This window comes from Filicampus tigris, chromosome 18, assembly GCF_054856515.1.
Source record: "Filicampus tigris isolate MCC_2025a chromosome 18, RoL_Ftig_1.0, whole genome shotgun sequence".
NCBI lineage: Eukaryota > Metazoa > Chordata > Actinopteri > Syngnathiformes > Syngnathidae > Filicampus > Filicampus tigris.
In genome coordinates, this window is record NC_141234.1 from 1,353,016 (window position 1) to 1,370,141 (window position 17,126).

General features: G+C 48.5%; 2 protein-coding genes across 5 annotated transcripts; both read right to left on the reverse strand.

Moving 5' to 3' along the window:
- Positions 1–315: 315 nt before the first annotated feature.
- Positions 316–7,301, reverse strand: yrk (Yes-related kinase). 3 transcript variants are annotated; one of them, XM_086014117.1, is made up of 13 exons: positions 6,600–7,301; positions 5,877–6,145; positions 5,687–5,789; positions 5,517–5,615; positions 5,332–5,435; positions 4,367–4,516; positions 3,933–4,097; positions 3,415–3,570; positions 2,281–2,460; positions 2,126–2,202; positions 1,899–2,052; positions 1,689–1,820; positions 316–672 (listed from the first exon to the last, which is right to left on the reverse strand). In XM_086014117.1, exons 1-13 carry the CDS (start codon positions 6,896–6,898, stop codon positions 464–466), a joined length of 2,097 nt encoding a protein of 698 aa, XP_085870243.1. In that variant the 5' UTR covers positions 6,899–7,301; the 3' UTR covers positions 316–463. The 3 variants fall into 3 exon arrangements, with proteins under 3 accessions (XP_085870243.1, XP_085870241.1, XP_085870240.1); XM_086014115.1 differs by lacking the exon at positions 3,933–4,097 and having other exon boundaries at positions 6,600–7,299; XM_086014114.1 differs by lacking the exon at positions 3,415–3,570 and having other exon boundaries at positions 6,600–7,298.
- Positions 7,302–10,722: 3,421 nt separating this feature from the next.
- On the reverse strand, positions 10,723–17,106 carry sesn2 (sestrin 2). Of its 2 annotated transcripts, none has more exons than XM_086014859.1 (11): positions 16,288–17,106; positions 14,037–14,102; positions 13,508–13,696; positions 13,255–13,437; positions 12,827–13,045; positions 12,371–12,506; positions 12,153–12,268; positions 11,996–12,079; positions 11,691–11,797; positions 11,464–11,608; positions 10,723–11,190 (listed from the first exon to the last, which is right to left on the reverse strand). In XM_086014859.1, exons 1-11 carry the CDS (start codon positions 16,594–16,596, stop codon positions 11,104–11,106), a joined length of 1,641 nt encoding a protein of 546 aa, XP_085870985.1. In that variant the 5' UTR covers positions 16,597–17,106; the 3' UTR covers positions 10,723–11,103. The 2 variants fall into 2 exon arrangements, with proteins under 2 accessions (XP_085870985.1, XP_085870987.1); XM_086014861.1 differs by lacking the exon at positions 16,288–17,106 and adding an exon at positions 15,053–15,831.
- Positions 17,107–17,126: the final 20 nt, after the last annotated feature.

Sequence of the window (17,126 nt, forward strand, 5' to 3'; positions counted from 1 at the left end):
AGGTATATAAGGAGGAATAATTGGTTTGTTTCATTGGCACGAGAAAATAATTTCTTGCATTTTGCAATTATTTTCCAGGTTCTCAAACCCTAGTTTGAGAACCGTCGTTTTAATCTATTCACACAGCACACCAGGGTTCATAATGTTTTGATCTGTCAAAACATGAACGGTCAAGGACGCCGAAAATGGATGGAACAAACATTCTATGGTGGCTGAGAAAGAAGCGCGGATCATGTGCCAAGTCACATCCCTCCTCCCCGACCATCTACATCTTCTTCCTTGTTGTCATGGTTACCGAGTAAAGCAACATCACTGCAGGGCCCGCTCAGCCGAGGTCCAGGCGCCTTCCTCATCCGTCCCGAAAGGTTGCGGGAAAAGATGCCGTTGTTGTCATGTTTTTGGTTTTTTTTTTTCCGGGTGGGTTTTTCCTTTGTGTGCGTGTTTTTCCGTCTTTGTGCGCGGGTCACAGGTTCTCGCCAGGCTGGTACTGCGGCTCGGTGGCGGTGAAGTAGTCCTCCAGGAAGGACTGCAGGTACTCGAAAGTGTGCCTCTCGTCGGCCTCGCGCCGCCAGCACTGCAGCATGAGCTCGTGGAGCGAGGCGGGGCAGCCCGGGGCGCAGGCCATCCGGTAGCCTCGCTCTACCTGCTCCAGCACCTCGCGGTTGTTCATGCCTTCCGGGGATGGAGGGAGGAGGAGGAGGAGGAGGAGGAGAGGGGCAAATGGTGAAGCCATGCACGTCGCATACTGAGAGTACAACATTAGGCGCCCCTAATGAGATCCGATACGAGAGCTGCGCAAAGCTACACCGATTGAAATGAATCGAAAATGTCATTTTTTCAGTCCACATTTATCCGAGCATGATTAACAGGTGCAAATTACCATAATGTCCACCAGAGGGCACAACGGTTTCCCATTCAAAGCATGCAACACGATATGTCATTTAGTAATTGGAGAGAATCTCGTATCATATTGTGTCGGACTTTATGGCACTGCATCGTAATTGTCGCGAACGCTCACGCGTCATCTGAATTGTATCGCGTTGCGTCGCGAATGTATTGTAGTGTTCCCCATCGAAAGTGCGTAGCAGAATCATTAACCGTATTCCACATTTTGCTAGAGGGGGAAGTCAACCCAAACGTTTTTTTTTCAAGAATACGTTCCATGCAGGCCCACTAGTTGAAACATTGAAGCATTCGGATGAATATTGTGCGTGTGGAATATGAATTAGGCAGCGAAATGCAGACGTTTTTAGCCATCTCAGGGGCGGCCATTTTGTCACTTCTGTCGGCCGAAAATGACATCGCAGTTGCTCGGGAATCAGGTAACGCCCAATCACCACTCAGCTTCAGAAAACAGGTGAGCCGCGACTGGTCGTTAGCTGAGCCCCGAGCAACTGTGATGTCATTTTCGGCCGACAGAAGTGACAAAATGGCCGCCCCCTGAGATGGATTAACTCTTATTCCACAAACGCAATATTTATCAACTATTGAGCCTGCATTGAGCACATTCTTGAAAAAAAATATGCTTGGGTCGATTTCCCCTTTAAATGAACAATGCTTAAAACGAAACACAACTCGACATTTTCATGCAGCTGGATTTCACACGAGTACGTGTGTGTGTGTGTGTGTGTGTTACATGTAGCGCGGTAAGTCTTCCAAAGAGCTGTGAAGGGTTAAAAACGTTTTACCTGGGTAGGGCACGCGCCCCTTGGTGATGAGCTCGGTGAGCAGGATGCCGAAGCTCCACACGTCCGACTTGATGGTGAAGCGTCCGTAGAGCGCGGCTTCCGGCGCCGTCCATTTGATGGGGAACTTGGCCCCTGCGACCATGGCAACAAGGCGGCGCGCTTTCATCTTGCCGCCGCAGAGGCGCGCTCGCTCGCGCGCCTTCGACTTACCTTGCCTGGCAGTGTACTCGTTGTCCTCGATGAGCCTGGCCAGGCCAAAGTCGGCGATCTTGCACACCAGGTTGTCCCCGACGAGGATGTTGGCGGCGCGCAGGTCTCTGTGGATGTAGTTCATCCGTTCGATGTAGGCCATCCCCGCTGCGATCTGAAAGGCCACAATCACCTTGCAACGTCAAGTGTGCATCTGCCACGTCTCGCCCACATTATTTGTCAGTAACCTGCGCCGCCATGTCCACCAGCTGGGGTAGCTTCAGGTTTTGCCCCTCGCCGTCTTTCAAGAAGTCCAGTAAACTTCCTGCGGGAAGGAGAAGAGAAACAGGAAGTGATGATTCTTAACTTACGGCACCAGTGGAAACATTTCCAACTGCAGCACCTTGGCTCATGAACTCGGTGATGATGTAAATGGGCTCCTCGGACACGACGGCGTAGAGCTGCACCAGCTTGTCGTGGCGCAGCCTCTTCATGATCTGAGCCTCCTCCAGGAAGGCCTCGGGGGACATGGTGCCCGGCTTCAGCGTCTTCACCGCGACCTTGGTGGTGCCGTTCCACATGCCTGACACGAGCGCACGGAGCGCGTCAATACACAGGCGCCGAGAGCGGAACGCACTGCCAAGGGCGCGGCGTTGGCTGCATGCCGCTCACCCAGGCGACACCGGCACGCACGCACGCACACCATGTGGGGGCACACGAACGGAAGGCGCATGCACATGCACATGCTGTCATGCATGGAAAGCAGTACCTGAGCTACATGGGCAGCGCTCGGCTGGCTTTTAGGGACAAACTAGACACACAAAGTCAATGCAGTGAATGGATTTTTGAAAGTCAAAAATAATGGAGTATTAAAGTGTATGATAACTGCAAAATATTTGAATGAAATCATTTTAAACAGTAGGTTCATGATTTTTTATGACACAAATAGCGCCCTATACTACGGTACTCAAGAATAACAGAGACTGTGATGAATTCAACGCTTGAGCATTGCTTCCATGGGCATGGTTTTGTTTGTGGTGTGCGTGCCTCGGCCACCAGGAGGCAGTATAGTACTGAGATATATCATATCACGTCGATTCGATGGTGTCGTATTTGTCGTTTTTTTGCAAAGGATCAAGAAAATGTATGAGTGTTTGTCTGTCTGCATCCGTTGAGTAAAGGCTTCTAACTATCGTGACATTGATGCTATTTTTGTTAGCCCGTCTATATCCTTTTGAATTGTGCACTGGCGTTGAGACTTTCAGCCAAAGATACGTGGTTTGCTTAAACACTGTTTCGCTTTAGAGTAAACCTCAACCTGTTTGCTCGCAACTCGTGAGAAAGAAATTGGCTGAGCATCTCGAAATTTTGGTAGTCAAAGTACCAATGTAGTCTCACCTTATAGGGCTCAATTAAATGAAAAGAGATCATAATTTGGCTGCTCTGAAAATAGGTCAACAGAACGAGTGTTGACCCAAGACAAAGCCACTGAGCGAATAGGACCATTGTACTTTTTTCGTTTTTTGCAGGGTCTCACCCATCCATACGTCCCCAAAGCAGCCGTGTCCCAGCTTCCTCTGCAGGGACAACATGGACCGGGGCACCTCCCAGGCATCCCGGCCCAGGCCCATGGTGAGCGGCGTGCAGTTGGGACAGGCCTTGGTCAGGTAGTAGCACAGCCCGTCGTTAGTGTCTTGGCGTGGATGGAGTGACGGAGTGATGGGAGGAAAAGTGACAGAAGAGGGGTGGTGAGAGGAAAATGGTACATGCGCATGCCACCGCGAGGGAGGGCAAGGGTCCGGCTTTGCACGCCTGGATTTTTCAAGTCATTTTAAGGATGAGGGGTGTCACAAAAACAAATTGATATATATATATATATATATATATATATATATATATATATATATATATATATATATATATATATTTTTTTTTTTTTTTCTCTTTTCTTGTTTTGGTCCAGGTCTGCTTCCACTGCGACCCTCGACAACCGCCCCGCTAAACCCCGCCCCCTTCCTTTCTCTGCCCGGTGCAGCAGCTCCCCATGCGTCCTACCCATCCACACTTCTCCAAACTGTCCGTTGCCCAGCTTTTTAATCAGCTGCAGGGATTCGCGGGGAATCTCCCACATGTCCTTGGTCTTCACCGATAAGTCGGCCAGCTTGGGCATGCCGCGCTTGCAGCTGCCGATCAGGCGGCAGCACAGCCCCGCCGCTCGCTCTGAGCCGGGCAGGGAGTGCATGGGATAAACGGACAGGAAGTAGAAACAAACACAAAAAAAAAAACACATACGTGAAGGGAAAGGAAGCAAAACACGTTTGCTTGGACGCACCCCAAAACAACAAAAAACAAAAATCACCTCTGCACAAACTTTGAGCGTCACTCAAAGTCAATGTTTGACTTCATGAGGAACAAACAGAGGACAATGAGAGCAACATTTAAAAGAATGTGAACTCAAAGCATAATTAAAGAGTTCCCAAATGTGGTACCTGTGTAGTGCACAACCAGCTGTTGCACGGTGTCGAACTGAGACCTGGTGGTGATGTAGTAGCCGCCGTTGTCCAGCTTGCGGATCTTATAGTGCTTCACGTGGTCTCCCTTGTTGTCATCCCAGTCGCGGATGGACAGCGAGTAAGCGCCTGGGGAAGAGAAGATGCAAAAAAGACACCGCGTCTAATTCAAAGGGGTTATTGGTATAGAAAATACGTCACAAAATAAAAAATGATACATATTACAGAGATAGTCACGCTTTACATATGTGTATTTTATATATTTTCTTAATTGTTTTCTGTCATTTGTCATTATTTAAATTTCGATTTGGTTGTATTAGTTTTATTCTCTCATACACGAATAGAACAATACAAATAGAACAAAAACTATATGCAGGAAAAAAAAATCTCAATCCAAATTGAAAACGAAATCAAACAATGACAAATTAAAAAAAACAATTAAAAAATCTGTACGAAATAAAACAAAAATACATTTTACTCAATAAAAATAGAAAATAAGATTTTTTTTTTTCAACTAATTACAAAACTAAACAAATGCATCCAAAAATGAATTCTAAATCACATCATAAGCAGATTGACCAATAAACAGCTTGTACCAAAGAATTCTGCGTGACTTTCTTTCCCCCCCATCCTTCCGAAAATGTATTTTTAAAAAAAGAATAAAAAACTCATGTTTTGGATCAAATATTGAATTCGTTTTGTCAGTTGTTTTTGTCAGTAACCACCCTGATGAAAATAATGATGATACACATTCAAAATCAAATCCACATTTTCTACCACTTTTCCCAGTTGCGTTTATGTTGTCACTTTGCTCCAAACCATACTGAGAGTTCCGCCTTTTGACCCTCTGACGTAGCTGCTAAATAAAGCGAACATTGGAAGCAAATCGAGAATGCTCTGCGGGTGGACGTGCTAGCGAGTAGCGCAAGTGCGTGCGTGCCTACCTTTGGTGGTCTCGCTCTCGCGGATGAGAAAAGTCCCCCTCTGGTTTCCGTGTCCCAGCAGCTGTCTCTCCGCGTCCTTCCTCCCCATCTTTCCGAAATACCACCTGTCGCCATAGCAACATCCGGTCACACGCGCGCACCAACGTCGACCACCTGAGCGGGCGCGCGCACGCATGCCGACTCACTCCTCGGCCTGTATGGAGTCGACCGGAGCGACGTAGTTGGACGGGATGTAGCCGGCGTTGCCCGTGTCCAAAGAACGAGCCTCCCACCAGTCGCCCTCCCTGCAATCAAGAGCGGCCGATCGCGACGTCGTTACGTCCGTACACAAAAACCGTCGTGTGTTTGCACTTACGTGTTGTTGATGATCTGAAACTTCTCCCCTTTCTGGAAGGTGAGGTCATCCTCGGTGCGAGCGTCGTAGTCATACAGCGCGATGAAGAGCGTGACGCCGCCGCCTGCAGCGCCCCCCCGGCGGACAAAAGAAGGCACTCAACACCCACGATTTGGGGACTCTCGCAGAAGAAAGCTGAAAATGTCCCTACTCGTGACTCCGGCGGACCAGTGCTGCGCGTTGGAGTTGGGGAAGACGGCGCCGCTGGAGAACCCCTTGTTGAAGTCCGGTATGACCTGCGTGGGGTCCGGACAATAGCGCCCCTGCACCTGGTCTGCGGACGAGTCGCCGTCACCGTTGCTCGGAGACTGGACCGCAGCATTGGCGGCACCGGTCAAGGCGGCCACTTCGAGTTTGGCCGACTTCTTCTGCTTGCAACAAGCGCAACCCATAGTCGGCGCGCACGGACACGGACGGCGTCTGGGCAAGGAACGGCGTCACACAGCACACTTCATTCGTCGTACACTTGGCTACTTCATGTACTACTTATAATCGTACTCTTACTAGTGCTTCTATTACATTACGTTCGAAAATTCTGGCCGGCACTTTCAGCGGTACTCTTTACGCACAACTGTGAAAATCTTTACCGCATCTCCCGATGCATGTCAAAATTGAAAAGATGTGGGCCTAAAATTGAACCTTGGGGGACACCCTTATTCAGTTCGTAGCTTGTAAATGAGCAAGTATAGGATTGAACCCAAACCAATTCATTTGTTAAGTGGATTTAAAGGTGTTCCGCGCAACTACCTGTACTCTTTCACAGTAGGTGGACATGACTATTATTAACACTTGTAGTACGATTGCATTCCAGTATTCTGCTGTGACAAGAGATAGACATACATACGACTTGAAACGACAAGTGACTTTCTCTCACCTGATGTCTTCTCCCTGTGTCAGATCATCGGTCAATCGGCATCGCCACCGCTGACCGCCGCAGAAAGACAAACAAAGAAGAAGCAGAAGTTCGAGACGAAGAGGACAGGAGATAAGGAAGGCAGATGCGAGGTTAGCCACATCCTCTTTTCGTCCTGTCACCGTTTCGAAAAGTGACGCCTGTGTCATTCTGGTTGAGGGTGTGAGCATGCGTGTGAGAGCGTGTGGCGAAACAACCTGCCCGCGTCCTTGCATGTTGGCGCGAACGAGTGAAAAGTTACACCAAGGCCGTTGCGTCATGCCAACGAACGGGTGCTCAAAAAGTCACCACAATGCAGCACAGCTTCCGGACGCTTGATTAGGTGCACTTGCAAGACAAGTCAAGCTGCGGCCGTCCGAAAATCTTGGCACGGCGCCTCTCGTCAAAAGTTGGACGTGCACAGAAGTGCCCCTTCGATGCAACGGTTAGGAGCGCGTTGGCCAGAGCTGAAGGCAGCCGCGCTTACGGACCAAAAGCCTCCCCCAACTAAAATGGAGAGCGACACAACTATTTTGCGTGTATTTATTCATTTAGCTCATTAATATTAGCAATCAATATTAGTCAAATAAAGAATTTTATATACCCAAACATTTTTTTTTTTTCAAGAATATGTTCCCAGCAGGCCCACTAGTTGAAACACGGCATTCGGATCAATTTTGCGTTTGTGGAATAAGGGTTCATGCGCTACTGGTTTTTAGCCATCTCCGGGGGCGGCCATTTTGTCTTCTGTCGACTGAAAATGACATCACGACTGCTCACGACGACCAATCGCGGCTGACCTGTTTTCTGAAACCGAGCGGCGATCGGTCGTTACCTGAGCAGTGGTGATGTCATTTTCATTCGACGGAAGACAAAATGGCCGCCCCCGGAGATGGCTAAAAACGGGTGAATTTTGCTGCTTAATTCATATTCCACAAATGCAAAATTAATCCGAATGCCGTGCTTCAACTAGTGGCCTTGCATAGAACATATTCTTGAAAAAAATATGTTTGGGTTGACTTCCGCTTTAACAAATTAAGAATTAAATGAATTCAAAATGATAAAAAAAAATATTTTTTACATACTACTTATTTTAAAGTTTGGCCAGGACTATACATTATCGTAACCTTTCTAAAGGCACATTTTCTGACATATTGCATATTTAATGGTGTACCTAATAAAGTGGCCAGTGGGTGTACTTTTCAACAATGTGAAAAACAAAGCCCGATTACAATTTTGCTACACACACACACACGCATGACTATCAGGTCCACCATCAGGGGAGCAACAGGAAGTTAACCATGTTCAAGTTTCCTGTCCACCCCTCTGATGGCTCCCCCCTTTTCCTGGAAACTCATGCTACCGTTCACACAAACGCAAACACACACACCCACGCCATTCCCTGCTATACGAGCGTCAAAAGAAATGACTGATAAAGGCCTCACACTTTTGAAATTCAGCCCCCGAAGCCATTCCCACCGAGCAACATGAAATTTGGCGTGCACGTCCGTCACCAGAGGACCCACGAAAAAGACTCAAGAAGTCATGCCTGAAACTGCACGGGAAGTCGGCCATTTTTGGTCCGGAGCGGCCATTTGCCCATCAAACGAGCAGCTTTGAGTCTTTGTATTCATGGAGAATCTTGCGCTGCTGCCTGCGCGCTCACATAAATCGTTGTCGGCGAAACACCCAAATCCCAGCGCCACACCCTTTTCCTGCACGGACAACTGTGCAGATAAGCTGCTCGCGCTGGGGAATTCTACACACACACACACGCACGCACGCACACACAAATTGCTCTCTACGGTACAGTTTTGTACTTTCACATTACAAGTTCTTCTTCTTCTGCTCTGTTGTTCCTCTTTTTCTAACCTTTCTTTGTCTTGCCTCGCCACACTCGCACATTCCCAGGAAGGCCTGACAGGATGCGGAGTGCGAGTGTGCAGGATGATAGGACAATGGGAAGTGTTAAGCGCTCATACACACACACGCACACTCATAGAGCGTAGGTACACACTCAAGGAGAGGAGGGGGGGGGGGGCGGGGGGTGTAAAGGAAAAGCCTTGTTTCCGCATGATGTCGTCATATCCTCCCTCAATCTGACATTCCGAAGCATTCTGGTGGCCGGTTGCCATGGTAACCGCCAGACAGATGGGGCGTACAGGTATGACGTCCACCTGATTGCAGAGGAAGCCTCACCGGCGGTTACGGCAACCTAACCTGACCGCCCCTTGTTCCTTCGGCCAATGGAAAAAATTCCAAGACGGCTCCTCCGCCTCAGATATGGACAAGCGGGGACGAGCGAGATGGGAACGCCGTCCGGGAAGACGCCCGGCGGGGGAGTTTTCCCGGGTGAATCCGTCACGTCCGCCAGAGGTGATTCAGTGGCGACTGAACTTTGCTATTTAAAACAGAGTCAGCATGGACATTCTCAGTTAATTCAACTTCCTTTTTTTTTTGTCTGCTTTGTCAGTCAGTCAGCATTCCAAAGTGACTCAGTGATATCTCGCACATACACACAGACATTCTGAGAACATCTGGAAACATCAGAGCTTGTTTGGGAACTTCATACCAGCGTAATACCTGACTTCCACCTCAAATAAAAGTAATAACACAAAAGCATAAGGCTCCAAGTACACATTGGAATATCGAGGACAGGGATGGGCAACTCATTCAATCCCGGGTACATTTCATCAGCACTTCGGGGCGGGGGCAAATAGGACCACACACTTCCTAACCAAATCGATGACAAAAATGCCATTTTAAATAGTGGATACTCTGTGTATAATTGACGGCCATTACAATGCCTTGGGAAAATTGGAAGAAAAAATAACAGTTTGGGGGATATTTTGGGGAGGGTGCTGAAAAAAAAATCTGCAAATAGGTGAATTCAATAGTGTGCCAACCCCTCACGGGTATGCTGTATTACAGGAAATATCCTGGTGACAACACACACACACTTTTACATTAATTGGTGGCCATTCCGCGTGTGGGTGTAGGCCACGTGCGGCCCACGGGCCGCCAATTGCGCACCCCCGATCTAGGAACATCAGGGAACTTCGGGCCCTGGTTGGGAACTTTATATGTGACTTCTACCTTAAATAAAATCAATTACAAATTTACATGGGGAACCAAATAACACAGGAAGCGCAGTCACACACGCACGCGCGCGTACACACACGCACAAAGGGAACATCTGGGAGCATCAGGTCCCGTTTGGCAATCTCATATCAACTTTCTACCTGACTTCTACCCTAAATAAAAACAATAAAAATCCACGAAGTCCCCCCCCCCACACACACACTCACGCACAGAGAACGCCAGGGCTCGTTTGGGAGCTTCATATCAACTGATACCTGACTTCTGCCCTAAATACAACTCATAACAACCATTCCTGGAGCACCAAAAACACAGGAAACGCACTAGATTCCCAATTTGAAGATTCTAAGTGTCTTGCGAGATATTTCCGATGCTTCACGGGGAGTAACTAAGTCTCGAAATTGAATCCACAATCAAGAAATCAATAAAAATCCGATTTACTGACCAGCGTCTGTGAAGCCGGGCGTCCACTTGCTCAGTTGCTGCTGCGCAACTTTTCGACATGAGCGTGCGCGCGCGCGCGCGCGGGCCGGACCGGAAGACGACCAGCAGCGGCCCAGCCCACCCTGGAGCGGGCACGCCACGCACACGCTCGTCGGACCAGCCGGGGGGGGGGGAAGATGGCGGCTCTCGCCGAGCACGCACATTCCGCTTTTGCGCAACACATCGTTGATTAATGAGCAAGAGTGGGCTGTGAGGGATGGTGACGTCACGACAAAAGCATTTATTGTTTGTTTGGAAGTTGATTAAAAGCAGTTGAAATAGTTTCGAACTTGGGGAAGGGGAACGTGACGCCCACTCGGAGTTAAGCGGGACACGAGTTTCTTTGGACTGTCACCCTCTTGCGGTGATTTAGTGAATTGCATCACCGCTTATCAAGATACCAATTAAAACGGCATTATTGTACAAGTGCGCTTTAGGCTGCCCACAATAAACTGCCAATCTCAATTGTGCAGTTTCGTAGGATTACAGAAACTCCAGATTATACATCCAAACGCAACAGCAATCAACTTTTTGGGTGTCAAATCATTTTATTGAATAGAAAAATACAAGCTTTTTGTCATTTTCTTACTCTCAACCCTCAAAGTGCACTTAAGGACACAAGTGGAGGAGTGAGTGTAAAGTAGTCGTAGTGGCGCCCTAAACAAAGCCCATCAAAAAAAAAAAAAGATGTGACTGGCGATATCAGCGTCGATACATTCGGTGCAAAAAACATTAAATATGAAGCGGCAAAGGCCGCTCAGACAAGTTTAACACTGGAACAGAAGATATGTAAATACAAGCATCGGCTGTGTGGAAAAAATCATTTGGTTGTAAGAAGGCCATGGTGGGAGAAGAACAACAAAACCACAGAGCTGGCTCAGCAAGGCAAATGTGATGGTGGTGGTCATCTCATGTAGTGAGTGATGGCTCGCAGCGTGTACAACAGCGCCGCCTGCAGGCGAGCCTCCAACACGATCAGGTTGGCGTGCACCTGACAGACACGTTACAACACACAAAAACAATTCAACTAAAGACAATGACGTAGTCTTTGGTGTGTTACATTTCCCCAGTGCTTGTGTGCTTAAATCATTCGAAAACGACCTAGATTCTACAGGCTCTCTGTGGAATGCCCGGTAGGTACTAATAAAAACGAAACAAAGCATGTTTTAACTAAAACTAACAAACATCCTCTAAGAACGATTTGAAAAAAAGTCAAAACAAAATAATCGAAACGAAAAATGCTGAACCGACGACTGTTGTGTACCTTCTCCGAGTGCCTGAAGTGCCTCCAGAAAGCGTGGTAGATGCGGGCGGTGGTCTGCTCGGGGTGGCAGGCCATGGTCTTGACAAACACCTTCAAGGAGCGCTCCAGCAGCACGTTGACGCTGCCGTAATCGTAGTCGTCGTACCTGCGGCGCAAATCACACGGCGGCGGCCTCGTTCATTCCAACGCGTGCGCTCGCGGCGGCGCAATGAAGCGGCGGCGCTGACCGTATCCCGTAGAGACAGTGGATGTAGTTCCACAGCGCTTTCCTCAGCGTGTGTGTGTCCACACCCTCATGCATGGCCATCCTGTGGTACGTCAGGTTGCTTACCACCTCAGAAGGCAAAGATCGACTCCATTATACAAACCACAATATCACTAAAACGAAACAATAACAAATTGACAACCGCAGACTCATTTGGATGTTTTTAGGCACAATTTGGACATTCTCAGTTGAGGGTGCGCTCACTTTTGTTGCCAGCAGTTTAGACAAATGGCTGCGAGTTGTGTGTGGAAGAATGTGGAAGGCTACCTGGAATTTTTCGTCCAGCAGCTGTCCCATGTCCGGCAGCAGCCTGTTGACCAGAGAGTAGCCGTGGTCCTCCCATGAGTAGTCCTGCGCATTCCCAAAACGCCACGTCAAGCGACGGAGGACAGCAGAGGCCGTCGAGAAATGAGTAGGCCAGTACCTGGGCTCGCATGGTGGGCGGAGCTTGCTCTCCTTTGGGCGCAAAGTCCTCATATCTGAAATTCGGGTCCTCCATGAGGTGAAGGAGCCTCTCGGGTGGTGCCCCTCGCACCAAAGCTACAAGGAGAGCAGAAATGTAATTGAGAAACACTGCATCGGGAGTCCCTCAGGGGTCAACGCTCGATCCACTACTTGTTTTAATTTCATTTAAGGAGGTACCGGTGGGGATGCTCTCGCTTCGCTCCCTCTCGAAGCGCGTGACCATCTCCTCCTGCGTACACTCTTCCTCCTGCTGCTCCTGCAGCTCCACCATCCTCTTCATCAGCACTTCCACTTCCACGGCACCATCCACCAGCTACGCAACGACAACTATTTCATCATTTCACAATCCCGCTCGGGGTCAACTGACATCAATTCAAAGACCATAAGCATTGTTTTTTCCACCTAGAAATAAAGATCCCGGGTAAAATATAGTTTTCGTCAATTTATGTAAAAGTACAACACTGTATGCCAAATTGGAAGTTGTCTCCTTTAATTTCCCAATACAAAATATCACGGCAAAAAACGTGTGGGTGAAAAATCACCCGACGTTAGTGTGCTGGTGTTAATACAGTGCCCAGAACGTTTTCTGGGGGAATCTTGAACTGGCACGCATAACAACAGGTCAGTTCTTACCTCCTGCCGTCCGTCCTCATTTGCGGGACTGTGGGGGCTGCGGGTGGGGTGCCCGGGCGACGGCGGGCGGAAGGTGTGGCCGCCCACGTGGTCCGGCTCGGGGTTGAGGCCGCAGCCCCACACGAAGGAGCAGAGCGCGTGGGAGTGCGTCATCAGGATGACGGCGTGGATCAGCTCGGCCAATGACCAGCGCAGCTCGGCGCCTGGATACACCAGCTCCTGGGGAAGGACAGGTTCGGGGTTTTTTTTTTTTTTAAATGTTTTATAAAGCGGCATTTACCAGTTCCGTTCCATGAGCTTTCAGTTCTTGATTTGTGACCACCACCAGAGACAAAAATAGGGAGCCACGCCGGTTAAAAATATTGACGTGAAGAAGCCTTTTTGGATAAAAGTGAAATGGCGCCTTCAAGCGTCCATTTGCGGCAGACCTGGATGTGCAGCTGCGTGATGAGCCAGGGTCTGTGGGCCAGCAGCTTGTTGAGGGGGTTCAGGCCTCTCAGCTTGGCGGGGGCGTGTTGCAGTCCGCTCAGCCAGCTCTCATCCCCGCCGGCCTCCAGGAAGCTGGCGCTGTGTTGCTGCAGCACGTAGGAGCAGTGGTGGCGGGCGGCGGCCTGAGGGGACAGGCGGGCGGATGAAAGGCAGACGCCGGGGGGACAGGGGAGTCCTTTCAGCAGTTCTCACCATGATGGCGATGTAGTGTCTCCAGTGGCGAGGCAGGGGGCCATCCATCTCCAGCAAGGCATGCTGGGTCCTCAGAAAGCTGCTGAGGTAGGCGGGGTGCAGCGCCATCACCATGGTGACGTGGTCCACACGGCGCAGGGACAAAAAAGACTCGATCAGGATGTCCTGGTCGGGCCCGTCTTTCAAGATCTAAAACCGGAGCAGGTGTTACTTTTTGACACAAGAAGATTTTCGGGATTTCTGACAGGAAGTTGGATATTCAAGGCTAACTCAATTTCACATTCATCAAGTGCCGTAGCTCAGGTCTGCAGGCTCCCTCTAGTGGTACACTAAAGAATCACTGCCTAAAAGTGCAGTTCAGATGTATTTCACTGAAGTACATTTGCATTCCATCATTTAAAAACTGTTTTTAAACTTTTATTTTGGTGCAATACTTTTTTTAGGTAAAGGTAAAACACAAATTCCAATGACACAAATGAAATTTTGCTGACTCATTTCTCCTCAAGCCTCAAAAACGGAGGCCACTCGCCTGTTTGGCAGGAATAAAGGCGCTGGGACCTGAGGCCAGGGCGCGAGGAACTTCAACTCCTTGCTCCTGGTGATGAAGAGGACAAAGTCATGAGTTGACAAAAATGCGGCGTGGAGAAACGCTGCCGGCGAGGCGGACGTGACAAGATCATGGTGACGCGTCATTGCAAAAGTGCGAACACACACAAAATGAGTCTGGCGAAAATCGTTCTTCGGCGTTACAATTTAATCAAAGCCTACTGAAGTCCATGGGAGTCAATTGACTTGTTTTTGCGTAAGCTTGTTTTGTCAGACAAACGTGGCCTAAACTGACAGTTATCTCCAAGGAGCTGCTTGTTTCATCAGTTAGCCAGACTCAAATATTTAGTTTGCTAAGAAAAAAAAAAAAAAACGGATCAACAACAACTTAAGACTAGAATAAAATGCATTATCTAATAAAAGTTTGAACATTTATATAAAAAAAAGAAACAATTGTTGGCCGAATAACAAATAAGTTAACCGGCTAAATATTTTTTATAATATTGATAAATAGCTTGCTAAAATGTTCTTTCTTTAGGTCTGTGTAGAATCGCCCTCATCCAGGTGACGGTTAATCCGCAAAGGTTGAATCAAGGAAACTGGACCCGTTTGTTGAATTTTTGGCTTTCCGAAAGCAGTAAAAAAGGGAAAAAAATGACCGTCATCATTTTGTGTTAACTCACACGTTAATACCGGGTAATAATAATGTTTAATATTTATGAAAGAGGTGACAATGGCTTTATAATTCCCATGAGGAAAATTAAGAAATTTGGTGTTACTTTTTCTTGCTCCATTAAGGTCAAATTCAATGAAAAATGTTCCGTCCATAAACGTACGCATGTTTGTTTTGCTCTCAAACGTCATTCAACAACCGTCTTTCTGCTGGAGCAGCTCAAAGTGTAATCTGAGAGACGTTTCGTAACAAGGCAGCCCATTAAAATTGGCTTGAGCGCCTAAATAAATATTTCACACTAAAATAAATAAATAAGCTAAACTTACCGACATTTCCAGCAGACAAAATTCTCCCTGGATACTTCCTCTATAAGCATTTGGAGGAAAAACTGCAACTTGTCTGAAAATAATCTAGCTAGGATGGTGGGGGCGACTGTGCTAGAAAAAAGGAGCTCGGCTTGAACGGGAAGTGGGCGAGCTGTGACCCAGAGGGGGCGTGGCTACAACCGGAAGTCAGCGCACCATAAGCAAAAGGGGGCGTGCCTCATGCTGCTTGTTTGTGCGTTCACCTCAGAGGAGTCTTGCATCACCTTGTGCACATCTGATGAAACCACTGGAAGCCATTTAGTCGAACTTTTGGGGTTTTGACACTATTGATTAGTCTGATAAACTTACTCCAGCTGAGGTCTTTTCAGCAAATAGTCCAAGTCTTAACCTTTAACCTGAGTCTGTTTTCTTTAGTGTGATGATGTCTGTTCATTTATCGTTAAGATGGGTATGTCAAAATTATCCCATTTCAATGAACTGGTCTAAAAATTATTCCGTACTACAAATAAGGTGGCTTTCATAGTCGCGCATTGTATTTGTTGTGATCTTCTCCTAAAACAGCATAACATGCCCTACTCCTTCTAAAGTGCCACATTAGCAGAAGACCAGCTAGCGTTGCGCCACCAGCTAATTGAAACTAACTTTAGAAGCTTAGCCATGAAGATGCCAATACTGTATTCAAGCAAAGTTTGGAAGCTAACGTTAAAAGTAACACTGACAAATATCAGAAGCTAATGTTAGAAGCCAATGTTAGCTAGCATTGAAATATAACGGACGCTGACGTTCGACGTGACGCACGCTGGACGCTGACGATCGAAGTGACGCTGACGTTCGAGGTGTCGCTGAAAGCAAAGATGTGTAACAAATCGTGAGGATAATTCAAATGTTGGGTATGCCAAGTGTTAACAATGTTAACTAATTCACTGCCAGACATTTTCAGACCCTCTTTTACCCTAATAATTGATCAAATAAGTTCCAGAGATTGAATGGCTGGACTGTAAAAAGACAAAAACGTTTTTGGCAGTGAATGAGTTGACATGTTAGTGTTTTAGGATCACGGTTTGGGGTGTATTCAAGGTTTCAACGTTGAATATAAGAAAGTATGCAACATTTTTGAGTGGCGTCTACTAGTTGAGTCGGGTCTCTGTCAGTAACCCCCCCAATTCAGCAAGGGTCCACTGCAATAGCTCGTTCGGCTTCGTGGTCCTCTCTGCTGGCCGGGCAGGTAGACTCACCTGGGCGGCCCGCAGCAGCTCGGTGGCCCTGGCTCGCACTTCCTTCAACGGGCAGGACCGGGCGAGCCGCAGCAGATGCAGGAGCGTCTCCTTGCTCAGCCGCGTCGAACCGGGTCGGTCCAGACCCAGACACACCAGAACCCCTTGGCTGAGGTCCTCCAGAGCCGCAGCCCGTTCCTCCTCGTCCCTGCTACAGAGTCGCGCCAGGGTCTTCATAGTCGGCCCGCCTCCGCCGCCAACGTCGGGCTCGGGCACCGGGACCGGTGCGGTGTCTCCGTTGGCGAAGCTTGTTTCGGTGTCGCTGGCCATTGCGCGCCCCTCGGGCGTTGGTTGGGAGTCGAAGGAGCTGGTCGGCTTGCTAGCCGCCGCTAGCTCCGTGCTAACCGTTACGTCGTTTATCTCGAAACGTCGGTGCAGGTTGTCCGATGCCCCGGGCTCGGTGCACTGCGCAACCCCCGGTTCCGTTAATGATTAACGCCGGTGCGGCGGTGGTGGACAACGTTCACGCGAGGCCGATATCCCTTCGCGCATCGCCGGGGCGAAACTGAAGACAGCCCAGCTAGGCTAGGCTAGGCGGTAACGAAGCTAAAGATGCTCTCGTCTAAAAAGCCTTTTCTACAAACGAGAAACGGCGACGAAAAGTTCCCGAGTGAAACGAGGTGGCGGTCCGGCTTGTGTGTGGCTTGAAGACGGGCCGAACCAAAAAACGTGACAGTAAATTAAAAAAAAAAAAACCATAAAAGACGGAGACGAGCTTTTCCCAAGTTAGTTTGTTGGCGATTTCTTTCAGCTGTCGCTTTCTAGCCCTCGCCGGCAACGTCATCGTGACGTAAACGGAA

Bases quoted from the DNA above. Each gene is read 5' to 3' on its own strand.
- yrk (XM_086014117.1), bottom strand. From the start codon at position 6,898: ATGACGCAACGGCCTTGGTGTAACTTTTCACTCGTTCGCGCCAACATG. The intron at 2,203-2,280 runs GTGCTGCAGTTG...TCCTTCCCGCAG, and splicing joins CACCGAGTTCATGAGCCAAG to GAAGTTTACTGGACTTCTTG. The intron at 673-1,688 runs GTAAAACGTTTT...CATCCCCGGAAG, and splicing joins GGGGCGCGTGCCCTACCCAG to GCATGAACAACCGCGAGGTG.
- sesn2 (XM_086014859.1), bottom strand. From the start codon at position 16,596: ATGGCCAGCGACACCGAAACAAGCTTCGCCAACGGAGACACCGCACCG. The intron at 13,046-13,254 runs GTCTGCCGCAAA...GTCCTTCCCCAG, and splicing joins TCACGCAGCTGCACATCCAG to GAGCTGGTGTATCCAGGCGC. The intron at 11,609-11,690 runs GTCAGCGCCGCC...TTTGCGCCGCAG, and splicing joins CACTGTCTCTACGGGATACG to GTACGACGACTACGATTACG.